General features: G+C 54.6%; 7 protein-coding genes across 7 annotated transcripts; 4 read left to right on the top strand and 3 right to left on the bottom strand.

Annotated features, from left to right (window-relative positions):
* Window positions 1-151: 151 nt before the first annotated feature.
* BDW70DRAFT_152685 (putative C6 transcription factor) lies at window positions 152-2,691 on the top strand (the record flags this gene model as incomplete). The annotated part of the gene is made up of 9 exons (XM_073739481.1): window positions 152-205; window positions 264-293; window positions 351-442; window positions 511-898; window positions 1,003-1,114; window positions 1,160-1,487; window positions 1,536-1,663; window positions 1,769-1,868; window positions 2,160-2,691. 9 exons carry the CDS (start codon window positions 152-154, stop codon window positions 2,689-2,691), a joined length of 1,764 nt encoding a protein of 587 aa, XP_073593041.1.
* Window positions 2,692-2,840: 149 nt separating this feature from the next.
* BDW70DRAFT_162808 (putative C6 transcription factor) lies at window positions 2,841-4,951 on the bottom strand (the record flags this gene model as incomplete). The annotated part of the gene is made up of 4 exons (XM_073741194.1): window positions 2,841-3,878; window positions 3,925-4,342; window positions 4,400-4,811; window positions 4,855-4,951. The coding sequence occupies 4 exons, from the start codon at window positions 4,949-4,951 to the stop codon at window positions 2,841-2,843; spliced, it is 1,965 nt and encodes a 654-aa protein (XP_073593040.1).
* Window positions 4,952-5,557: 606 nt separating this feature from the next.
* BDW70DRAFT_162807 (UPF0075 domain protein) lies at window positions 5,558-6,975 on the bottom strand (the record flags this gene model as incomplete). Its single annotated transcript, XM_073741193.1, has 3 exons — window positions 5,558-6,727; window positions 6,778-6,852; window positions 6,904-6,975. The coding sequence occupies 3 exons, from the start codon at window positions 6,973-6,975 to the stop codon at window positions 5,558-5,560; spliced, it is 1,317 nt and encodes a 438-aa protein (XP_073593039.1).
* Window positions 6,976-7,401: 426 nt separating this feature from the next.
* Window positions 7,402-9,194, top strand: BDW70DRAFT_152682 (putative MFS sugar transporter; the record flags this gene model as incomplete). The annotated part of the gene is made up of 5 exons (XM_073739480.1): window positions 7,402-7,795; window positions 7,854-7,943; window positions 8,002-8,411; window positions 8,459-8,650; window positions 8,697-9,194. The coding sequence occupies 5 exons, from the start codon at window positions 7,402-7,404 to the stop codon at window positions 9,192-9,194; spliced, it is 1,584 nt and encodes a 527-aa protein (XP_073593038.1).
* Window positions 9,195-10,287: 1,093 nt separating this feature from the next.
* On the top strand, window positions 10,288-11,990 carry BDW70DRAFT_99474 (cytochrome P450). Its single transcript, XM_073745366.1, has 2 exons — window positions 10,288-10,912; window positions 10,964-11,990. The coding sequence occupies exons 1-2, from the start codon at window positions 10,306-10,308 to the stop codon at window positions 11,926-11,928; spliced, it is 1,572 nt and encodes a 523-aa protein (XP_073593037.1). The 5' UTR covers window positions 10,288-10,305; the 3' UTR covers window positions 11,929-11,990.
* On the bottom strand, window positions 11,991-18,192 carry BDW70DRAFT_99484 (uncharacterized protein). The gene is made up of 2 exons (XM_073745367.1): window positions 17,580-18,192; window positions 11,991-17,530 (listed from the first exon to the last, which is right to left on the bottom strand). Exons 1-2 carry the CDS (start codon window positions 18,090-18,092, stop codon window positions 12,053-12,055), a joined length of 5,991 nt encoding a protein of 1,996 aa, XP_073593036.1. The 5' UTR covers window positions 18,093-18,192; the 3' UTR covers window positions 11,991-12,052.
* Window positions 18,193-19,932: 1,740 nt separating this feature from the next.
* On the top strand, window positions 19,933-24,402 carry BDW70DRAFT_152679 (uncharacterized protein; the record flags this gene model as incomplete). The annotated part of the gene is made up of 1 exon (XM_073739479.1): window positions 19,933-24,402. The coding sequence occupies one exon, from the start codon at window positions 19,933-19,935 to the stop codon at window positions 24,400-24,402; it is 4,470 nt and encodes a 1,489-aa protein (XP_073593035.1).
* Between the last annotated feature and the right edge of the window lie 228 nt (window positions 24,403-24,630).

Genomic DNA, 24,630 nt, shown 5'->3' with positions numbered 1-24,630 from the left:
GCCACTAAATCCTTCTGCTTCTAGCCGAGCCGGGGATGTTCCGACGCCTTCCAGACTCTTTTACCTAGGCACGCCGCAAACGTCCGTAGACTCCTCAAGAACCAGGATCTCCTAGCACTTCAAGTTTAAACCTTCCTGGGCTCGCACGAAGATGTCCGAAGACTCCTATCTCGTGGCGCCTCCACCGTCCATGAAGCGTATCCCTGTAAGCCGCTTGTACCGCTCGTTCTTCGTCGTCGATCAACCCACTAACAGCACAGCAGAAAGCATGCAGCGCGTGCCGACAGTCCAAGGTTAGCCCGTTCTGGCTGTGACGTTAGCAATATGCAGCTGTTTAAGGTAATCTGTAGGTGAAATGCGACGGCAAGCGCCCGTGTACGCGATGTGAGAAGATCAAGAAGCAGTGTGTTTTCTTTGAGATTCCAAAGGACCCTATGGGCGAGTATGTTTGATCCGCCTTCCTCCTTTCTTTCTCTACCAGGTGGCAATGGGAAGACGTTAACGATGTAGGCGGCTCGAGTCCGTCGAGTCCGAGGTCCGACGGCTGCAGGGGCAGTTCGATGAGATGAAGCAAATGCTTCGTTTTGCGCAAGCTCAAAATAGGACGCAGGGTCAGGCCGGGGCATTAACTGGCGTTGAGCAGTCAGGCGATGCCGACCAGCAGACGTGTCGAGAGAGTTTCTCGACAATCGCTCCGCCAGTCATCGCTGAGACCGCCGCCTTTCTGGGACAGGACAGTATGCCCTTGCAGCCTCCGGTTCAGGCTCCACAGGGAGAGACGCGTCGGCCGGCGAAGAGAAGGCGCTCTGGGTTCGAAGTCAGGGAGGAACCGATCTCGGATTTCATCAGCAAGGGTCTCATTACGATGGACTACGCGGTGGACTGTTTTACAGCGTGCGTTCCTAGACCTGATTGAGTGCTTGATACTAATGCTCAATAGATTCTTCCAAGGCTGTGTATGTGTTACGCTGGGGATATCTCATATAAACTAATGGCTGGCAGGATAGGTATATACCGGTCTTCGATCCGAAATACGACACTTTCGAATCAGTGCGGTATCGGAGCAGCATGTTGCTGAATGCCATCTGCACAATCGGGAGCCGCGTGGAGTCAAGTACGTGAGTAACTAAAGCCCAAGTCACACGCGCTGACTGTGTAGGATCTGGCTCCCAGCTGTCTGAGCTGCTCCAAACAGAGCTCAAGAAGTGGATCAACGTGGTGATCCAGAACGAAACGTTGAATTGCTTGGAGTCGGTTCAAGCGTTGCTGGTGATTGCTTGCTACTCCGCCGAACGCTCCCTGATCCTATCATTTGCAACCCGCTTGGCGCTCGACTTGGGCCTCGACGAAGCATTCGAGGAGCTAACACATCGATTGACTATGAAGGATGTGGAGAGGAATCCGGATAACGCCGGCTTGGTTCAACAGGAAAATGTACTGATGCGCAAGTCTCGAACGTGGTTCGGGCTGCTGGTCCTGGAGCATATGTAGGTGAACTCTCAACCGGAAGACATCCACCATCTAATTGTTCTCAGATTCAGTCTGGATGGTGGTAAACCCCCAGGAATTCGTATGACGGGGAATGCACGGCGATGCCGCAAGTTGCTCCACCAGCCCTCTTCCACCGTCTTGGATCTCAGATTATTCTCACAAGTCGAGGTACGTCACCGCTCCGTCAAGTGAAGTATGGACTAACCCTCCCAGCTGAATGTGATCAGAGGTCTGCTGCCCGGTTCACGAACGGAGAAATGATTACTGACAAAGCCAGTGCAAATCAACGAAAACTTAGGCGGCAAAACGCCCATGACCCGTGCTGATATCGCAGCATTCGTGCAGGATGCTAAGCTTGATTTAGATCTTTGGTTTGAGTACGTTAATTCTTGGAACGCGCACGTAGCCCGTCTCTAACAGGCACAGTGACTGGCAGCGAATAATAGGTACGACCTGTCACAGTACTACCTTGATTTAGGACTGACCAGGCAGAGAACGGTCTTGCCCCAGATGATGAAGAGCGAGGGCCGCTCTTGGCTGCTCTTCGCGTCCAAGGTTGCTGGTCTGAGATGATGCTGCATTGCAAGGCGTTGCGGTCAATGGGAGTAGAAAACGTTGCGTTCGTCTTCCAGTTGCCTATACTTTGTTGCACAGTACTGATTGCTCAGGGCCATGTCCCCCGTCGAGCGAAAGATCCTATTAATGGCAAAAGCCAGCGCCCGGAAACACCTCAGCCTCATCACGATCGAGCCTGACTCCTACCTCGCCAAGCTCAAATACGCGATGGATTTTGTCTGGGCCAAGTGCGCCTTCTGTTTCCTCCTGCTACTCAAGTTATCCCGTCTTCTTCCAGAGGGGAAGGAGGAGCACCAGGAACTCCTGACGCACGGGAACCGACTTCTCGACGACCTGACAAAGAGCGTGTCGAACAATAATGCGATCAGTAACGGCAATGTTTACCTGCAGATCCTTCGATTGAGCATTGAAAAGTACGGTCGCACGCTTCAAGAGAGTGGTCTAGGCCTTGAGGGAGAAGGCGCAGATGCGGCTCCGTTCTGGGAGCTCTTTGATGCTCAGACGGAGTTGACGTCTTTCGTGCCGGAACAATTCGTCCGCGAGTGGGATTTCCCCGGCCTGAACCTGTTCTATTTTCCGACGACATGGCAGGACTTTTTTGCAGACTTTTCGTTGGCTGTCTGATCGTCTGCGCAGGTGAAGCATCGCCGGGAAATAGCAGAAGCCCTATATCCTTAATCCCGTGTCATCTAAACGCGCAAAACCTTAGCAGAGCCATGAGTAGCCCTCTAAGCTGCGGACTACGACGGAGGACGAGTGAGCTGCTCAGTAGTTCACTTCACAAACGCCAATGGAAACAGGCCGTCCGACGTGCCAGTGTCGAATGGCCAGGGCCAGTCATTTAGAAGCTCTGCCGGCAATTGGAACTGAGCGATTGGGTCGTCCATTCCGGTCACCGGAGCATGCATAGGCGCAAGATTGGATTGCTGGTAGACTCCGGGCACCAAGTCGTCTTGGACTGGTGGGTTGAGAATCGAGGGCGGCCGCGGTTGGGGTGCAAAGGCAGTCGATGATAGCTTGGTCATCATATATTCGTCGATGCGATTGACTTGTGCTTTAAGTCGCTCGCTTGTGCCAGTGGATCGGCGAAGGCCTGACTCCAATCGATGCAGAAGGTCGGCCATCTCCAACAGGAGAGTGCGGACTCGTTGGTATGACACTTCTGACAGACTGCCTTCCATGACCGAGCCAAGGATATATCCTATCCCACCGAGGTGGTGTAGGAGCGGAGAGCTGATAGCTTTAAGATACTCAACCGGCACCTTGGAGAAGACACTCAAGACCTGACCAGCGACATCGCATTTCTCATCTACCCCTTGTTCCTCATTCGAGGAGAGGACCATCCGCAGCAGCTGGAGAGTCGCTTGGATATTGGCAGACTGGAAGCCGAAAATGTCGTGGGCTAGGTCTCCAGTAACCGGTTGCGTTTCTCGGAACTGGAGAGGGAGCGACGAGTACATGGACAAGACGTGGTCCATGAGCCACGAGCCTGCAGTCTGAGGGGGACGAAATAGCGACCAGACGTCCGCTGTGCCGTTGTTGGGGCGCGGTCGTCGCCTCTGACTCTCGAGCGCATGCTCTAGCATACGGTACATGTCGGTGATGAAATTCCAGCCACATATCCAATCGTCCGACACGTCAGATGCACCAACCCGTCCGTTCTCCGCAGGTGACACTCCATGGGCGTTCTTCGAGATAAAATCGTCCTTTAGTTCGCCGGGGTAACGGACATTCGACTGCGCCTCGCGGTGGCGAATGATCCCGCCCCAGACGATCGACGAGTACACATCCAATGTGTACATAGACCAGAACTGCAAATTGTTATTTTTATCAATAGGAGAATGGATTTTGGCTTACCATTCGTCGGCGAATCTCGATGGTGACGGGATCCAAATCTTTCGGCCAAAACTTCTCGTCGTGGAGCCCGTCCATTGTCGCCAAAGTGTGATACATGCCCAGGTACTGCTGCATGCCTTGGATCTGTCCATGCTGGATACTGGCAATGCTTAAAATGGCGCACGCTCTCATGTATTCGGTGCCTTTTGCAGCGGCTAAATCGCGAGGAATCGATTCCTTCGCCGCCATGCAGAATATTTCCGACGGCGGGTTCGCCAGCTGCCTAGAACTCCAGCGAGAAGAGTATAAAGCTCCGTCGCGAGCGCGGGCAGATGCCAATGCGCACATTGCCATTGTTGAGGCAAAAAGGCCGTCGTCATGGAGGTAGTCCATATTTTCAAGCGCCTTTGTGAACGTGGGCCAGTGGAACAGGGGGAATCTAGGATCGGGGACCGGTTAGCTGCGGAATGCGCGGATCACGAACGAGAAACCGTACATTGGATAGACGATCTCGAAATAGACCTGGGCCAAATCCCGGATGGTGTCTTGACAGGCAGTCGCGAACGCCTTCCACGGGGCGATCGAGGCGCCCTCGCTCGGACCGGTCAGCACTACGGCGCCGGTATCGTTGAGACCATCCCACGAGGCGTTGCTTGGACGAGACTGGTAGGCCGTGCTTGTCACTGAGCCTGAGAGCCGTCGAGCAGCATCGTCATCTCGAGGCGCCGGTGTCGGGCCTCCAGGTTGCGCCGACTGGCCGCCGGCGGGACTTGCATTTCTGCGCGCACCACGTCGACGAGCCGGACGGTCATAGGTACAGGGAACATCGAAATCGGCGCAGTTCTGGCAGGGCGCAAGAGGGCCGTTGTTCTTATTACATTTGATGCTCCGTCGATTGCAAAAATCGCCTGCAAAAAGGATCCAGTCAGCCAGTGAACCGTTGTCGCGGACCGCCGCGGAGAGCCGCGGACGCCCTGTGAGGGGGGAGCAGAGGGGAAAAAAGACAGGCTTTGGATATGCGCTGGAACTTTCGCGGGCGCTGTGACATTTCGGAGAGAACGACAGAGCATTGGAAGTGGTCGAGGCAGTCGCCGCATGATATTGTCTTTGTCAGAGCCCAAGGGAGACAAGGCGTCCTTGAGACGGATCCTGTTAGACGATCTCATGAACGGCAGCTGGACATTAAGTGACCTCGGGTATCCGTATTGGGTTTAGTCTGGCCAGAATCAATTACTAAGTATGTAATACATGACCTTCTGTAACAGGAAGGTGCTTATGCTCGTGCTTGGGGCTTCCTAAGAGATACCCCAGACCCCGCACACTGAATAACGAACAGGATGTTTATAGATTAAAGATGTCTATAGACTCCACCCTCATAGATTCAAGAGTCCTCCGTATAATATCTAAACGTTTATATGTTATCATCGATATGACTGTTCTGCATCTAAAGTGAAGATCAAGAATAAAGCTTTCCTGGTTCAAATATGCCAAGGACTGCAATTTCAGCTGCCCAGGAAAAATTATATATATTGACCGTAGCTCCACCTTCATTACCAATAAAAGACAAAAGTGGTTACAGGCCGAAAATATTGGAAAAATTGGAAATATTGAAAATATTTATTCATTAGTCATTTATCATATCGATACGGATTATCTACCACTTATTGTCAAACACTTTCCCGTCTACATAGTTGATCAATTCGCTGACTGGCTTCAAGTGATCGCGGCCAGCGCCAAAGAGCATGCCCTGCCGCATCACCTTGCGGTAGTTCTTGCCCGGCGACACTTTACCCAGGACGTATTCTTGACGCGTCTCTACGCGCGTCGGCACTGGAATAGAACGGCCGACGATAGCCTCCATGCCCTGCCAGGCGAAGGTGATGGCCTCCTTGGCGCCAGCTGGGATACCGGCCTTGTCGAGCATCATAATCTTAGCGTTGGGGTAGTGCTGCTGGATGTACTTGGTAATGTTGGGGTTGTAGGCGCCTCCTCCGCACATGAAGATCTCCTCGATCTCGAGGCCTTCAGGGGCATAGCGGCGGTAGTGGTCGACGATCGCCTGTGCGGTGACTCGGGTGATGGTCGCGACGACATCGTCAGGGGTCAGGCCCTTGCTTTCAGCCTTGCGGATCAGGTCGAAGGCCAAGGTATCCCGGAAGACCTCGCGGCCGGTGGTCTTGGGCGGGTCGAGCTTGAAGTAGGGGTGGTTCTGGATGAACTCGTCGACGAGCTCCTGGTCGACGGTGCCGCGAGCGCCCATCTCGCCGTCCTTGTCGTACTCGCGCTCGCCGTTGGTGTAGTGACGGACCACGGCATCGATGAACACGTTGCCGGGACCGGTGTCAAAGTCATAACAGGCATCGACGCCGCCGTGCGAGTCCGGAGGGATGAAGCAGACGTTGGCAATGCCGCCGATGTTCTGGCACGCCCGAAGCTTGGTCGGATGGTGCAGAACCAGCGCATCAAAGAAAGCGATGAGCGGTGCGCCTTGACGACCGGCGGCCTGGTCGCTGACTCGGAAGTCGGTCACGGAAGTGATACCAGTGCGCGAGGCGAGAATCGAGCCCTCGGCCATAGTCAAGGCGCTTCGCACTTCGTCCGCCTCGGGCATCGACAGAAGCCAGATGGTCTGTCCATGGGACCCGATGACATCGATGGAGGAGATGTCCACCTTGTAGTCTGCACAGAACTGCTTGACCGCGGCGGCGAATGTCTCTCCTAGGATGACATTGACCTCAGATAGCTCAGAGGGCGAAGTCTTGTTGTGCAGGATGATGTTCATCACCCGCTTCTTGATCGTCTGCTCAAGCGGGATTTCTCCATACTGCGCGCGTGAGTGTCCATTCACGTAGAATATACTAGCGTTCCACATACCTTGAGCAGCTCAAAGTGCATGGGAGACTCTGGGGTCTCCTGCTGGAAGCGACATAGAGCACAGTCGATGCCATCCTGCCCGAGTTAGCGTTGCCGCGCAGCTTCAAAAGAGCAGGACAAACTCACCATTGAGGTGCCGCTGTTCAAGCCCAACACCGTGATGTCGAGAGCAAGGCCTTGGGGAGTTTCGTTGGCCATTGTGAATGCGATGGGAATCTGTGGTGGTACGATGTGCCGAGCATAATCGGACAGCTGGAACGGCTCAATCAAATATCGGAGGCAGACTCGGGCGCCTTATCGGCAACACGCTTAAATCGAGGAGCCGGCGCTGGGACCAGAACGCCGGAACAGGAGCCGATCAGCTCTGTTGGATGTGTAAATGGGTAAACGCCTAAATGGCTAAATTCTTTCAAGACTTACTGGGTGGGCAGGGGGGAGTGCTCCACCAATGCGGAACAGAATCCTCAGTTCCTGCACCACACTTCTGGAGTCGGGGCGTTTCTGTGGAGGCGGAGCACTTATGGGCTAGTAATTGCCTCATGAACGCTTCCCCGGGTTTTATAGAGTGCAACAACCCCGGGCTTTGGCTTGTCTTTTTTCCCAAACCTTCGGTGGTCAACCGTCATGGCATACACCACGCTCTGGAGGCGCTTGTCGCCTCGCCAGCTCAATGTCGCCGTCCAGGTCTTCTCGCTCATCTGCATCTTCTTCGAGGGCTACGATCAAGGCGTTATGGGCGGCGTTAACGCCGCGCCGTACTATGTCACTGAGGTCGGAATCGGCAAGCCGGATGGCACTGTGACTGACACCACCCATCAAGGAGGCATTGTCAGTATCTACTACCTCGGCTGCATCTTTGGCTGCTTCGCTGGAGGCTGGCTGGCTGATCGCATTGGGCGTATCAATGGACTGTTTATCGGTGCGATCTTCGCGGTCGTTGGAGGTGCTCTCCAGGCAGCGATTCAGAGCTCGGATTTCATGCTCGTCGCCAGAGTCGTGACGGGCGTTGGCACTGGAGGTACGTATCTCATCTCTCCCTAAGCACTGCTAGTTATGGGCCTGTGCTGATCGGACAGCGCTGACTGGCATTACGCCGGTTCTGGTGTCAGAAACCTCGTCTGCCGACCACCGCGGCGGGTTCTTGGGCTATGTTTTCATTGCCAACTGTATGTTCCTCGCCTGAATTCCCCCTTGTTCTCGACGCACCACATACTGATCCTGCAGACCTGGGAATCTCGGTTGCGTACTGGCTTTCGTTCGGCCTGGCCTTCATCAATAACGGATACTCGGATATCAGATGGCGGTTCCTGCTCGCCTTCCAGTGCGTTCCAGCGATCTTGCTGGTCTTCTTCATTAAGATGCTCCCTGATTCTCCGCGATACTATGCCTCTGTTGGGCGTAACGAGGATGCCCGTGATCTGTTGACAAGGCTGCGAAGCCACAAAGCGAGTCAGGCCGAGATCGAGCAGGAGTACATGGAGATTGTAGCCGTGGCTCAAGACAGCAAGCCCAGTTCGCCGATCCAGTTTGTCAAGATCTTGATTGGCAAGAGCGGGCGGCCGGGAACCAATCTCAGCCGACGGGCCTGGTTGTGCGTGTGGCTTCAGATTATGGCTTCGTGGACCGGTATCACGGTATGAGAATCCTACCCGGTGGTATTCCCCTAGCTAAACCGCGTCAGGCTGTTACGGCATACTCGCCCACTCTCCTCAGTCAAGCTGGATACAGCAGCCTGACCCAGAACGGCCTCGCAGGTGGTCTCAACACAATCGGTATTGTTGGAACCATCATCAGCGCGCAGATCGTGGACCGAATCGGTCGAAGAATGTGCTTGATGCTCGGTGCCTTGAGTCTCTTCATCGTTGAAGTTGTCGTAAGTTTGCCCCTTTTTCCAGAATAGACCCTTACTGATCCGCCAGGCCGGTTCTGTCTATGAAGCCTCCCTTCACAACCCGGAAAAAGCGGCCGACTACGCGCCCGCTGCAGTCGCAATGCTCTTCCTGTTCAACCTTGCCTATGCCTCGACTTGGGGTACCGTGGCATTTCTCGTTCCAACCGAGATATTCCCGTCTGACCTCCGGGCCCAGGGCAACGGGTTCGGCATCACCGGGTGGGCCATTGGTGTCGGGATGACCACCTTGGTGAACCCGATCATGTTTGCCAGCCTGAAAAGCCGAAGCTACTTCCTTTTGGCCGGATTCAATCTCCTGTGGATTCCGATCGTGTATCTATTCTACCCTGAAACCCGTAACCGGTCGCTCGAGTCCATTGACGCTTTGTTCTCGACGCCAAGTCCGTTCTATTGGGAAATGGAGCGCGCGTATCGTTTGCACAGCGATGTTCTTGCCGAGAGAGGCGTTACCACGTTTGAGGACGAGGGTCCCAAGGCAGAGGATGCCCAGTCCGGCTCGACGTAGGAGTAGGTGGAACGGAGATTATGGTATTGTATGGATTTCGCTATTATTGGTATTCCTGGGAGGCATAGTGTATTTACTACTGGGATTTTGTTCCTGTTTCTCTATAAAACTGGAGCTTTGTGAAGCAGAAGAGAGCGTAAGGCGAACGCATACCTCTTGAACACATGCGGCCACCATATCGCCTCGCGGGACCAGACCTCTGGACCATCAGCGCACAATTGTTGATAACCCCCGGACTTACGGACATTCCCTCCTTCTCTAAGCACAACTGTTCGTTTCCCGCACCGCTTCTGGGTAGTGGAAGAGAATAGTATGTTCAGACTGGCTGCCATTGCCACCTTGGTGCCGAACGATTGACCCGGCAGAACGTATCTTTGCACGGCAGAACGTATCTTTGCACGGCAGCGCCAATAATGCTCGTCGAACAAGTATGCCAGCGGCGCGGTTGAGGCTGAAGCCTGACTGCTAATCGGGTACTCAACCCCTACCAGGCTGCCCCTAAGGCCATATGCCAGCGCTACCATAGCCTCCCACTCTCTAACTTACGCATCACGCCAAACTTTAGCAGCGTCTGCTGAAGTAAACAGGGATATCTGCAGAACTGGTAAACACATAGTACCGATCTTGGACGCGAGCTCAAGACCTAGATTAAGTATATAGTAGGGAAGAAAGGATTGGGCACTATGTGTGAAACACCGAGGGTCGTGGTCGGTAAACCGGTACGCAGACTGAGCGCCATTGTAATATTGTCTTTGATATTCAGCAGCACCAAATTGGAGAACAGGATTTTGCCAATCCAGCTGTCATTTACGTCCAAGCTAGCCCGTCAGCCCATCAGCAGCTGAAGACGGCGAGAACCCAGCCTATCAGCACTAAGATAAGGCTAGTCCTAAATAAGCTAGTCTAGCCCCAGAAAGAGCTAAGGTTGGTCTCAAACAGGCCAGTCCCTGCGGGTGTAGATAAATCAGCCAATGAAGAGTAGTCAGTTTCAGCTACTGTGGGGGCCACTAATGACGGCTCCATCCTCAGCCTCCAGCGTTGCCACTATTAAAAGGGCAAGGGCCCGAGCCAAAACACTCCACGTGGAGGATCCGACACCTAGACGGTCGCCATGCATATCATGAACGCCGTTGATAGTCTACTTGGAGTAGGAGTATATTTCCTCCTGTCTGCCGCACTGCTCTATGTCATCAACACTGTCTTCTTTGGCGCTGCCTATCCCAAAGGGGTGCCCTTCATCCGCGAACGTCCTGGAAAAACCAGCTTCAGTCTGAAAACGCGTCTTGCATATCTGACCGACTGTGAATCGCTCTTCCGCGAGGCATATCACAAGTACCTCAAGAATGGAAAGCCCGTCATTCTGCCTGGGTTCGGTGTACGCACCGAGCTCGTCCTGCCGGCCAGCTCGCTGCGCTGGGCGACGACGCAGCCGGACAGCGTGCTCAGCCCCGGCGAGGCGTTTGTCGAAATTGACCAGGCCGATTACAGTCTCGGCCATTCCCGGTACGTTGCTGATGCGTGGCAAGGGATGCTGGTGAAGAACGAGATGAATGCGGTGTTGGAGAATATTGTTGCCGCGTTGAACGAGGAGCTGGGGGTTGCCTTTGACAAGTACTTTGGGACAGACGAGGAGAACTGGAGGGATGTTGATCTGCTTGAGGCTGCGAAGCTGGTCGTCGCGCAGGCTGCAAGTCGCTTCACGGTGGGGTTGCCTTTATGTATGTGCTGGTTCCAAAGAAGGAAAGAAGAGTGAGACGCTGACAATGCAGGCCGCAATGAGAAATACCTCAACGATAGCTTTGACGCCATTGACGGATGTGTCATTAATGCCGGGGTTGCTGGCGGCTGTCCTCCCGTGTTGCGTCCATTGATCGGACCCATAGTCGGTCTGAAAGCGCGATTAGCGAACAGAAGGTTGCGGAAGCATATCGAGCCACTTTATCATGCACGTATGGAAGCGCTCAAGCTACCGATTGAAGATCAGCCCCAGGACCACTTCCAGATGATGTTGCGGTTCGCGCAGCGGGAGAGGCAGGAGGAGCTATACAGCCTCGACCACATTGCAACGCGTGTAATGGTCGCCAACTTTGGCTCGATGCACCAGACTAGCATCCAAGTGACGAACATGTTGCTTAACATCCTCGCGTCTGACCCAGAATACAACACCATCGCCGTGCTTCGGGACGAAATTGACCAGGTCCTGGGCTCAGACACCGCCTGGACCAAGGCTAAGGTGTCCAAGATGACAAAGGCGGATAGTGTCGCGCGCGAAACACTGAGATGCCACTCATTCGGCGGCCGGGCTGTCTTTCGCAAGGTGCTGGTGGACGGGGTAACTACTGATGCAGGGCTGCCGCTCCCCAAGGGGACGCTCTTCAGCTTCCTCAGTCAGCCGGCCCATGTGGACGAGGAGACATATAAGGACCCGTTCAAGTATGACCCTTTCCGGTTCTCCCGGGTCCGTGAAGCTGCAATCGATCCAGCAAAGGCCGGCTCGCTCAGCTTCGTGTCAACGGGACCGAGTTACCTGGCCTTCAGTCATGGCAAGCATGCCTGCCCCGGACGGTTCCTGGTGGACTTTGAGTTGAAGATGATCATCGCATACGTGCTAAAGAACTACGATATCCGGTTTCCCGAGGAGTACCAGGGGAAGAGACCTGCGAACCGGTGGGTGGCAGAGGCAGTATTTCCCCCAAGCGGCGCTAGGGTGTTGGTGAAGAGACGGCGGGCTTGATTGTGTGTTTTTCTCTTTTCAGATTGTTCAATGTAAATGCAAATGATCGAAGTCTCTACCATATCCGCCCAGAAAGCTGCAAAAGGAAAGAATAAAACTGCGTAACAAAGATGTATAAGACAGCTTATATGTCTTCCAAATCCAATTCCAGCGCCTCCTGCAGCAATGCAAATGGACTCTCATCGTCTCTCGATTCCTCCTCGTCCCAGCCATCCTCACCCTCCTGCGCTCTCTTCTCCAGAAAGACCGCCAAGTCAGACAACCGCGGATGCATAAAGACATCACCCACCGCCAGTCCCTTGACCGACAGGTCTTGACGACTGGAGGCAGAGATGTGCATCGCAACCACTGAATCACCACCGAGCTGGAAGAAGTCGTCGTCGGCGCCGATGGTGTCAACGTCTACGCCCAAGGAATTGGCCCAGATTCGTTGTAGGGCTTTCTCCATCTCGGTTGACGGAGGAATGCGGGTTCCGCTAGAGTCGCCGGCAAAGTACTGCTCCAGTTCTTCAGCGGGCATGTATTCAGCTATCTGTTTGATGGCGCGTCTGTCGAGTTTGCCGGAGACAGTCAGGGGGATGTCAGTGACCGGGATATACAGACTGGGGACCATGTAGGACGGTAGCAATGAGGACAGGGTTTTCTTGAGCTGCGTAAAGATCACCGGGTCTGGCTTGTGTCTGTTCCCCCACTCAATAACGGCTGCGAGACGCATCTGCTTCTCTCCACGCGAGATTGCCACAACAGCTGCGTGCTTGACATGGGGTAGATGGTATCCAATCCAATGTTCGATCTCACCCACCTCGACCCGCTGCCCGCGGATCTTGATCTGCGTATCGATGCGGCCGAGGTATATGACCTGGCCATCATCGGTTTGCTTTGCCAAATCACCAGTTCGATAGACGCGGCAGTCCGAGAGAGCGAAGCGGGAGGCAAAGGAAGGGTTCTGGATTATGGCAGCCTCCGTTTTGGCTGGATCGCCTAGATATCCCCTAGCCAGACCAGGGCCCTCAATTAGGAGCTCGCCAGGCGCACCAACCGGACAGAGGCGGTTGGGGTCTGTTGGGTCAGCGATCCAGGTACGAGACCCCATACCGAACCCGATGCTCTGAGCGTCCGCTAGGTCAGAGATGGGACCATTGCAGGTTGAGTTGATGGAGCACTCTGTTGGTCCGTAGACGTTCAGTACTTCAGCATGCTTGTACCAAGTTTCCACAACAGCATCCTGGATCTGCTCGCCCGCTAAGACCAAAAGCTTCAGGCTGGGAACTTGCTCAGGAGTGAGGAGCCGAGCCACGGTTGAAGTCAGATTGGCGAAGTTGACATTCATATCCTTCATGACGCCCGCAAGATTGCTCATCCTGTCAGCCTCTGACGGGACGCAGACGGTGCCTCCACTGGCGAGCGTGGTGAAATAGTCCTGCAGCACGGCGTCAAAGGTGTGTGCCGCGAACTGGATCGTGCGTGTATGGGTCCCAAGACCAAAGCGGGCGCTGTGGGTTTTGATTGCCGTTGATAGGTTGGAGTGAGTGAGGACAACGCCTTTGGCTTTGCCGGTACTGCCGCTGGTGAAGACGATCCAGGCTGCGTTGGCCGACGTGACGGATGTTGGTGGCGTAGCATTCGGTAGGCTGCTGAGGAGCTGCGCATCGATGGGTAGTAGAGTCAAACCCCGTGAAGTGGTGAGCTCCGCCAAACGCTCAGATTGCTGTGCATCAACAAGAACAAGCTTCGCGTTGGTGTCCTCGATGATGCTGGCAATGCGAGCTATGGGATGGCCAGTCCCGAGGGGAACAACCACACCACCAGCCTGCAGGACAGCCATGAAACAAACCACGGCCCAGACGGATTTGTCCATGCAGACGGGGACCGAGATCTCGGGACCGACGCCAAGCTCAATAAGGTAGCCGGCGAGCGTCGAAGCGAAGGACTGCAGCTGTGCATGCGTCAATGTTCCATCCCACGCTTCGATTGCTGTTGCCCCAGGCCGGGCTCGAGCGACCTCTGCGACGAGGTCGTGTAGACAAATATCGAGGGGTTGTGCAAGGGGCAGGGCGTTCCATTGCCGAAGCTGGTTGACATCTTCAGGGCTGAGGAGGTCAATGTCCTTGATCTTCAGGCTTCCCTGGCCATGGAGATGAAGCTGATGCACAACAGCTTCAAACTGGCTCATCAGACGAATTACCTGCGACGACGATAACATCTTCTCATCGAAACGCACATCGACTTCTATGGACTGATTAGAAAGCGTGCACTCCACGTTGAGGCCGTAGCTGTCGAACTCGTCCACGGCAACAAGATGCTCAGTAACCCCGGGGATCTTGAACTTGCTCTCGCCATCGTTTGCCGGCTGTACAACGAAAAGGTGTTTGAGGTCGACTGCTGCTGCCAGCTCAGGGATCATCTTCTTGATCCGCTGAAGACCTGTATGCTCGTAAGGTATCATATCGACGGCTTGTTGTCTCACACTCTGCAGGAACTCGTTGACGAGTTGCTCTGGATCTATGGGGATGCGCACAGGGACAGTCGTCAAGGTTGGACCGGCAATGTTGGTCACGTTGCGCACTGGAGCATTTCGTCCGGAGAGAGCAACGGCAAATACCGGGTCAGTTTTGCCAACATATTGATGCATAACCAGCGCCCAAGCGCCTCGAAGAAGGTCTGGCAGCATTACCACTGTGGAGCTGGAAGCTAGATTAATTGTATGCTGATGACGCTGCTGCGGACGAGGCCGGTAGTTGGCAATTGGAAGCGCAGGAAAGTCAGCGCTCGTATCCCCACCGAGTTGGGCTTTCCAGTACGAGGCCGCTGCATCTTGCGGCCGAGAGTGGATGTATTGAATAAACCGGGAGAAAGAGGCAATCGGTGGTAGGTCTCGACCCGCGTAGACATCGGCGACCTGCTGCAGGACCAAGCCTCGACTCCATCCATCGTACGTGCTATGATGAGAGGTCCATACGAAGAACCGCTGGCCATCAGGCTGATCCACAAGGGCAAAGCGATTCAAGGGCTGACCCATCGTCATCCCGGTCTGCCTATCGGTCTCGAGGTACTCATCCAAAGATGACGACTCGTTCCATTCAAATTGACGGGGAACAACCACGACCTGCAGTGAACCTGTTTGAGGCCCAGACACGATCCGTGTGCGAAGAGTCGAGGTTCGGTGAATGACAATCTGCCAGGCAGCACGGAATTGAGATAGATCGACCTCGTGTGAGAGAGCAAACACTTGACGGTCAATGTAGGCTGTCGGCTGCTGCGCTGTGAGAGCGATAAGCCCTTCTTGTAAAGCGGTGCAGGGCAGAACGTCCTCGATCTGCTCCTTCGATAAATTACACATCGCAGCGATCTTATCCAACTCATCTGGCTCTGAGCCCAGCGAAGAGCCGCAACTCTCCCGCCACACGCTGAACGGGGCGGGATCTCCCTTATCGGCTTCTTCCACGACGCGGCTCTCTATCGCGCGTGCAAGGTCAAGGAGACGTGGGTACTCGAAGAGATCAGCGACGCGCAGGACCAGCTCCACATCCCGTGCAGCGGCGACAACGCGCATGGCTGCTACTGAGTCGCCTCCGATATGGAAGAAGTGACTATCTGCGCTGATTTGCGAGACATCAACACCGAGGGTCTTGGCCCACAGCTTCTGCAGTTTGAATTCGGTCTCAGTGGAAGGCTCCTGGTGTGATCCACTGACGGCGAGATACTGCTGTAGCTGCATGTCGTCTAGTTCGTTGATGAACTGGGTCACTGCTCGTCGGTCGATCTTGCCGGATAGGTTCAATGGTAGCCGTGAGACGGGTGCGTACATTGTTGGCGACATGTACGGGGGAAGATGCTCTAGCAGATCATTGCGCAGCTGATGCAATGCCTTAGACAGTGGCTTGGTCAGGGGGAGCAACTGGGGCAGAGCTGTGGATTCTCCAGTATTCGTGACGGGAGAGATATCATCGTCGCCATGCCTGAAGTACTCGTTGCCCTCTTCGAATTCGACAGCTGCAACGAGAGATTTCTGCTCCTTACCCTGTCCGCGTTCGATTACGAGGACTGCTATGCGCCGGGCCTCCTTGAGCCGCTGCATGATCCAGTATTCGATCTCACCGATTTCGACTCTTTGCCCGCGAATCTTGACCTGTGTGTCTCGTCTGCCCATATGAACGAGGGACCCATCTCTCTTCTGGCGAACAAGATCTCCTGAACGGTACAAGCGACGCTCGCTGCCCTGGAACTGGACCTTCCATGCGGGAGTAGCGGCCTCCAGCTGTTTGATGAAGGCCGGATTTGTAACGAATACGCCCGCTGTCTTTTCCGGGTCGTTCAGATAGCCACGTGAAAGCATGGGGCCTTCGATCAGAAGCTCGCCGGGCACGCCGACGGGGCACAGCTGGTTTGGGTCTGTAGGCAATGCCACCCAAATTCGAGTCCCAGTGGGGTAGCCGACATTGGCAGCTTGAGCAGCGTCCATGACAGGACCGGCTGCGACAGCAATGATGGTACATTCTGAGGGTCCAACGGAATTGAAAACTCGAGCGTGTGGCGACCATTTCTCGATGATCCCAGGGTCCATAGCCTCTCCTCCGGCGACAACAGTGCGGATCTCCGGGAGGTCAGCAGGGTTTAACAAGCCAAGCACGGTCGGAGTCAAGTTGACGTAGTTGACCGCAAGCCTCTGCAGAGCTTCGGTGAGGTTGTTCATGCGGCTTTCCTCGGAGAAGACACAGACACATCCCCCGTGGAAGAGAGTCATGACGATATCAGAGAGACTGACATCAAAAGTGTATGCAGCAAACTGTGCCGTACGGGTAACACAGTTGACGCCAAATACCGCTCCGTGCGCGATCACACTTGTGGAAATGTTCTGATGCAGCAGTACAACCCCCTTTGGGACACCTGTTGAGCCTGAAGTGTAGATGACCCAGGCAGCATTGTCGGGCGTCACCCCGGAGACTGGGGGTTTAGGGATGGTTGGCAGAGAATCTAGAAGCTGCTGGTTCACCGTGATCATGGCAGCATTTTCCACCTCAAGGCCTGCAAGCCGGTCTCCATGCTTACCGTCAACAACCAGGGCGACAGCAGCTGTATCATTCAAAAGTCCGCTGATGCGTGCTCGAGGGTGGGAAACTCCCAGCGGAACGACGATGCCACCGGCCATGAGAACTGCCAGCATGGAAACAATCGCCCACTTCGACTTGTCCATGCAGATGCCAACAAACCGTTCTGGTCCTACCCCGAGCTGATTCCGCAAATGATGGGCCAGGGTCGATGCCTGAACAGTGAGGTCATGATATGTGAGGTCCCCATCCCACGAGTTGACGGCTGCAGCTCCTGGCTGAAGCTTGGAGATTTCCATGATCTTGTCATGCACGCACACTCGTTCCGGCTTAGGGATGCTTGCATTCCATTGCGCTAGCTGGGAGACATCGCCTGGAGAGAGAAGACTGATATTAGAAACAGTGCTGTCTGGGGAGTCAATGATCCCTCTGATTGCGGCCTCGAATGCACCCAGCATCGTCCTGGCGCTCTGCTCGTCGAGCCTGGAGCCCCAGAAATCCAGGTCAATGGAGAGGCCATCGGCGCCTGCGGCAATGCCCAGAGAGATGTCGTACTGCAAAGACGTCAGTGGCCAGTAACAGAGTAGGTTAAACACAGCTCACATCTGTAGGATTAGCTTTGCCCTCAATCTTGACCGAGAGACCCGCTCTCTGCGCAGCGGAATCATCTAGGGCTCGTTGAAATGACATGGTCGTATTGCTCAGCTGTCGCGCTGACTTGGATGTGCTATTCGCTTCCAGAGGGGACAACTGGGACATGGCCTGTAATGCATCCTTGTGGATGCGCTGCAGGATCTTGGGTAATTCATCAGCTGCGCCGAGCTGGATGGAGCATATAGAGGTCTGCACGATCGGGCCGATGACCTCCTGCACACCAGGAATGGATATGGAGCGACCAGAGTTGACGTACGAAAAGCAGACACTGTCTGTGCCGGCGTAGCAGCGCAAGACAAGCCCCCAGGCCAGCTGGCACACTGTCGCAAGTGTCACAGAGTATCTCGCGCAGACGGATTGGACGAGCTGAGAATCGAGAGGTACGTTTGCGCTAACCGTCTGAAAGTCAGATAGCCCTTCGTTTGGTCTGTCCATCGGAACTGTTAGAGGGCCCATCTCCATGCCGGGCTCCTGTCTGGATGTGTTTAACTGAGCAGGCTCGAGGAGGTAGGAGGAGACATAATCCGCGTACGACAGGGCTGCCGCCGCCAGCTCGCCATCGCGGTAGGCGTCGCTCAAGTCCTTCAGCAAGACTTCAGCCGACTGCCCATCAATGAGGAGATGTGAGATGTCGAACTTTAGATAAACCTCCGAGGGAGAGACCTGGACCAGCTGTAGCCGGTGTGGGATCGAGTGCGGCTCAAAGACGATTGGGTTATTTACGTTGAACTTAACGGAGCATAAATGGTCGGCTCCTTCAAAGTGTTCAACTGCCGGAATAATCCCAGCCAGGATGACTTGGTTGTAGTGCCCTGGCCGCTGTGTGCTCTCAACGAGGACCGTCCGTAGACTGGAGTGACGCTTGACCACCTCACCCCAAGCCCGCCCCAGTCGTTTGGCATCGATGGGAAGGCCTGAATGTGAGTGGGTTAATCTGAGGACAAAGCAGCACGAGTATAGGTGAGGATTCTGTAGTTGGCTGACGAGCATTCTGTCCTGGATTGCGGAACAAGGGACAACCGCTTGGATAGCAGTGTCCTTGGATACGGACAGCGCAGACAGTTTGGCCTCCATCTCGGGCGAGAGCGGGTCGGCCAAGCTCGAGCCGGCGTCGGTGGTAGGAGTGAGCGCGCCCGTCTCCACGTCATTCAGTGAGCTGTCCTTGTCGCTGGTTTTATCGCTGGTGGAGGACGAGGCAAGCCCGGCCGGGCCCTGGGCCATCGCATACAGCGACTCCAGCGTAGTTGCTGCCATGATATCGGCAATATTGATGGTAATACCATGAGCCCGACATTGGGCCAAAATCTTGATGGCCAGCAGAGAGTCGCCGCCCAAGGAGAGGAAGGACCGTTGCGGATCGACATCTTTCATGTCAAGCTGGAGCACATTGGCACAGATTCTCTGGAGCTCAAGCTGTAGCCACTCCGACGAGAAGGATTCTATAGCGACAGGCATAATGATGATGATGATGATGATGCTTGCAAAGGGGGAAACGGGTGGAAGAACAAGAGGGGTATCTCAACGGTCTAGCAACATCAACAAGCAAGCAAGAAAAAATAATTAAAAAGAAAACTAAAAGTTCCAAGAGCAAGAGTAGTGAAAGATGGGGCCGTGTGAATGCTTGGAAAAGACAAGCTCTCTGTCTGGGCAGCTTGTACTTATACAATTATCTTCTGCAATTAGTATAGATTCGCCTTTAGCAACTGTGACAACAGAACAGCCTCGTTCAAGCTCCGCTAACTCTTTGAAAAATACTAGCGGTATAAATATGTGCAAATGAAACAAGTTCTGTAAAGTAGAGTAGTAAATTAGAAAAAAAGAATAAACTGCCGTTAACGTCCCATCTGAGACAAGCTAAGGATCGGCCCCCAATCTCACCAATTCTGCAATGATCGCACCACTCAGCGACAACATGAGCCACCTGCGGTATCGGTTGGGTGTCGAGAAGCTGAGGGCCTGGAAGCTGACTGTACAGGAGGACGCAGGATGTAGGGGCTAAGGATTAGGGCTAAGGATCAAGGCTGACGGTGAGGCGTTGCAGCTGGAGATTAGAGCAGCCACGCGAACCAGCCCAAGGCTTGATTTAGTGAATCCTTTTGCTAATCGTTTAACGAGAAGTATACCTACCGACAGGGGGAAGGAGTGGGGAATTTGTTAGATTGTACGCAGTAGAGCAGTGGTCAACTATATTGGACTACATATAACGACGGTATTCAATCCATTCTTCGATAGCTCTCTCTCTCTTTTTTTGATGGGAACTTCTGTATATCAGAAGTAGACCGAACTCACAATGTCTCCCTCAATGTCATCATCATCACCAAAGAGTGAAGGTCAGAGCAGACTCAAAAACGTGCTCAGCAACATCGCCAAACAATGTCGGACCACGCCAGCCCAAGTCCAGGACGTCTACCCCTGCACACCACTTCAACAAGGCCTGTTCGCCCTCTCATTGACGTCTCCCGGGGCGTACATGGCCCAACATGTCTTTAGACTCCAACCGTTCGTCGATCAGGGACGCATGAAGCGAGCATGGAACGTGGTCCTGCAGAAACATGCCATCCTCCGCACGCGGATTGTCATGCTTGGGGAAAATGCCATGCAGATCGTTCTCAAGCAGTCACCTGAGTGGAGAGACTGCAGCGATCTACGCGCCTATCTCGACGCCGACCAGTCGATCACCCTTCAGACGGGCGAGCCGCTGACCCGGTGGGCGATCTCAGACACCCATCTGGTCTGGAGTGCCCACCATAGTGTGTATGATGGATTCTCGGTTGAGCTCATCTTGAGAGATGTGGCCACGGCCTATGCGGACGGCGAGATACCACTCCGGCCTTCGTTTCGCCAGTTCATCCAGCGGATGTTCCAGCAGAAGCAAAAGGCGCTGACAGAGGCATACTGGAAGAAGAAGACGGCACATCTCGACGAGGTGGATACGTTTCCTCGACTGCCGGCGTCCACGTACCGACCACGGCCCAACAGCGTGTATGAGCACGAAACGAGTCTGGCCATCGACGGGCCTTCTGGTGTCACCCTGTCGACCATCGCCAATGCTGCCTGGGGGTTGGTGCAGTCCAGCCATCTCGGCAGCGAGCAAGTCAGCTTCGGGACGACCTTGAGCGGACGCAACGCGAACATGCCAGACATCGACAAGGTGGTCGGTCCAACGCTGGCGACGGTGCCTGTCCTTCTGGACGTCCGGCGCAGCCAGTCTGTGGCTGACTTTCTACGAGCAACACAGGCCTATTTCACCGAGTTGATCCCCCACCAGCAAATTGGGCTGCAGAACTTGAGGCGGCTGAACCGAGCGACGGAAGCAGTTTGCAACTTTCAGACCCTTTTTGCTTTTCAGCCAGGGATGACCGAGGCTCAAGGGCAGTCGCCGTACGGCCATCTTCTCACTGCAGAGAACAAGGATAAAGTCGATGCTGCCTTCTACAGTTATGCTCTCACATTCCAGTGCTCTCTAGCAGGGACCGGGGCAATCAAGGTGCTCGCCTCTTACGACGACAAGGTCATTTCGAGCTCGCACATGAAACGACTGGTTTTTCAGTTCGAGCATTTAGTCTCGCAGTTGATCAGTAGCATTAGCTCCAAGAGGTTGAGTGAGATCCAACTCATTCCCCCCCAGGACCTGGACCAGCTCGACGTTTGGAATGGAAAAGCAGAAAGAAACGAGCAACTCTTGCCCTTGGATGCGATTCAACGTCATATCGACACTCGACCTCATGCGACAGCCGTCGCCGCCTGGGACGGCACCCTCTCCTACGTGGAGTTAGACGCCTTCGCCGCTCGATTAGCTACATGGTTGGTGCACGAGCAGAAGGTCGGACCTGAAACCGTGGTTCCCATCTGCTTTGACCGATCACAATGGATGATTGTCTCTATTTTCGCCGTCCTGAAAGCTGGAGGCGCCTTTCTGCTTCTCGACCCAATCTACCCTGAGAATCGCCTCCGGTACATGATCAAGACGGTCAACGCCCAAACTATTCTCGTCTCCGAATCGTGCAGAGCGAGGGTTGAGGGGATTCCTGGTGCCATACTGGCCGTGAACGCTGCCTGGTTTGAAACCCACACCGACGTATCCATTCCTATGAGGGAACTTCCAGCAGACCGCGCATTGTACCTTGTCTTTACCAGCGGTTCGACCGGCCAGCCAAAGGGGGTCATTGTAACCCATGCGTCTTACGCTGCCTCAGCAGCAGGACATATGCCTGCGCTGGGGATGAATGAAAACACCCGGCAACTGTTCTTCGCATCGCCCGCATTCGATTTGAGTATCTATGAAATCCTGGGATCCTTAATGTCGGGCGGTACCGTCTGTGTCCCAACTGAGGAAGACCGCAATGGAAGCGTAGCACCGGTTATTAGAGACATGAATGTGAATCTCATTTCTCTGACATCGTCGTATGCGAGGCATCTGCGTCCGGAGGATGTCCCGGGACTTGAGACACTGGCGCTCGTCGGTGAGCCGTTGGCCAGAGATGTCCAGCGTGCCTGGGCCAACCAGTTGACGCTCTTGAATGCCTACGGACCTGCCGAGTGTTCCGTTGTGAGCACAGTCAAGCGGCCTGTCACGCTCGATTCCAACCCAGCCAATATCGGTACTCCCGTTGCGGGAAGGGCATGGGTTGTCCACCCCAAAGACCATGAGATCCTCCTCCCCATCGGTGCAACGGGCGAGCTTCTGCTCGAGGGCGACCACCTGGCGCGTGGATATCTCAACGACGAGGAGAAAACAGCCGCTGCTTACATCTTCGGTCCATGTTGGGCCCGGTCTCCAACGCGCCGTCGGTTCTACAAGACCGGTGATTTGGTGCATTTTGACGAAGACGGGTCGATCGTCTTCGAAGGCCGCAAAGACTCGCAGGTCAAGATTCGGGGGCAGCGAGTGGAGATCGCCGAGATTGAATATCATCTTGCTAGGCTGTTTCCTAATGCTGCCGGCGCTGCAGTGGAGGTCTTCAAGCACGAGCATCATGTCCATCTGGTCGCCTTTTTCTTCTGTGATGAAGAATCCTGGAATCCTTCGGACACACCGGCAGAGATTCTGCAGCGTCTCGGTGACAGTGATGTCTCAACCATGTCGCACATCAAACAGCGGCTGGAGCAGGTTATGCCTCACCACATGGTGCCTACCCGGTACCAAATCTGGCCTCGCATGCCCACGTCGCTCGCCGGTAAGCTGGACCGAAAGGCTCTGCGCGAGGAATTGGGCAACCCGAGTGCCACCATTCTCGAGCTCGACGAAACGAGCACCGAGTTCCCGGCCATCGATCCCACGAACAAGGTGGCGCTGCGGTTGAATCGCAAGATCCTCGACCTCGCGTCGGAAGAAAAGACCACAGTCCTCGAGGGGCGAGACTTCCCACTGTCCATCCTGGGCTTCGACTCAATCCAGCTGATCACCATTGTTACCTTTATTCGGAGTGAATATGGCACAAAAATGACCGTTGGCACGCTATACGACCTTAAGCTCACTGTGACAGGCCTCGCAGCCATGATCACCGCGCCGCACGATAGGCCAGCGGAAGGTGTGCCGACACTCGATCTTTCCAAGGAGCTTCAGACTGTCTACAGAGAGTTGACCCGGCGTTCAGAGTCTATTAAACACAAAAGAAAAGTATTCCTGACAGGTGCAACTGGGTTGTTGGGCTCTCAGATTCTGCGGCAGCTGCTTGCCGACCCAAGCGTCCAAAGGGTCATCGTCCATGTCCGCGCGAACGATGCCGCCAATGGCATGGCGCGTGTAGTGTCTGCGGCAACTCTCGCCAAGTGGTGGTCACCCTCGTACGCGAATCGCGTAGAATGCTGGCCTGGAGACCTGGGAATGCCCCAGCTCGGGCTCCAGCCTGAGCAGTGGCGGATGCTCTGCGGGACAGCAGTCGCAGGGACTCCGATCACCTCAATTATTCACAACGGTGCAGCGGTGCAGTGGCAGGCCCCATACCAAGCACTTAAGGCCGTCAATGTCGACTCTACTGTGGAATTGCTGACGGCCGTGGCCCAGTGGTACGAGCCCGGTAGCTTCACCTTTGTCTCTGGAGGGCTGAAACGATCACCGGGGCAGGACCTCGAATCCTTCATGAAATACCTAGAGCAGGCAAATGGCTATAGTCAAAGCAAGTTTGTTGCCGAGGAGTTGGTCTCGCGCTTTGCAGGCCACCAATCGACACACCGAGTATCGATTGTTCGTCCGGGCTGGGTGATCGGCACAGAGCAGGATGCGGTTCCCAATACGGACGACTTTCTATGGAAGCTTGTGCAGGCCTGTGTCCAGATTGGCGCGTATCCGGCCGAAGGAGGCGATCTCTGGCTGGCGGTCGCTGATGCAGAAGAGGTAGCGACTCGTATTCTGGCGACGACGTTTGCCGCTTCAGGCGAGTCTCCTTCTGTTGACAACGTGGAGACCGGCACGACAGTCTCGCGTTTCTGGGAGTTGATCAAAGTGCAGACGGGCATGAAACTGACACCGAAAAGTGCCGAGGACTGGAAGCAGGCCGCACAGGACTTTGCTGCCAGCCAGGAATCGAAGCAGGCCTTCTTGCCCGTGCTGGCCATGCTGCAAGACCCACAGATGGAATTTGGAGTACAGCGCCCGGAGAACGGTGGACCATCGAGTAATGTCAATGCTGCAATCAGGAGCAATATCAAAACCCTGGTTGAGACGGGCTTCTTCTCGGATTCGAGTGTTTTATCTGCTGGTGGGAATTTGTCAAATGTCTTTAGCAGAACAAAAGTCAACGAAGCCAGGCCGCAGGCGTTTCTTAGATAGAGATACATTATGTGAGATTTGATATTGATTCTTAGATGACTTGTTTCCTACGATAAGTATGGTTGACGATCCCGTTGGACTCTTGCTTCAGAGGGTATGATTATACATCGAGGGCTAGAGACTATTACAGAAGGGTAAATAGAGGCGTCCAATTGCTTCGAGACAGGAGGTATATGCCTGCAGTATGCATGAAGGACGGACGAGACCACTTCTATTGCTGCGTATGGC

Source organism: Aspergillus foveolatus (genome assembly GCF_047715535.1).
Source record: "Aspergillus foveolatus strain CBS 279.81 unplaced genomic scaffold BDW70scaffold_56, whole genome shotgun sequence".
Lineage (NCBI taxonomy): Eukaryota > Fungi > Ascomycota > Eurotiomycetes > Eurotiales > Aspergillaceae > Aspergillus > Aspergillus foveolatus.
The sequence above is the reverse complement of the archived record's forward strand: the minus strand, read 5'-3'. Positions and strand labels throughout refer to the sequence as shown.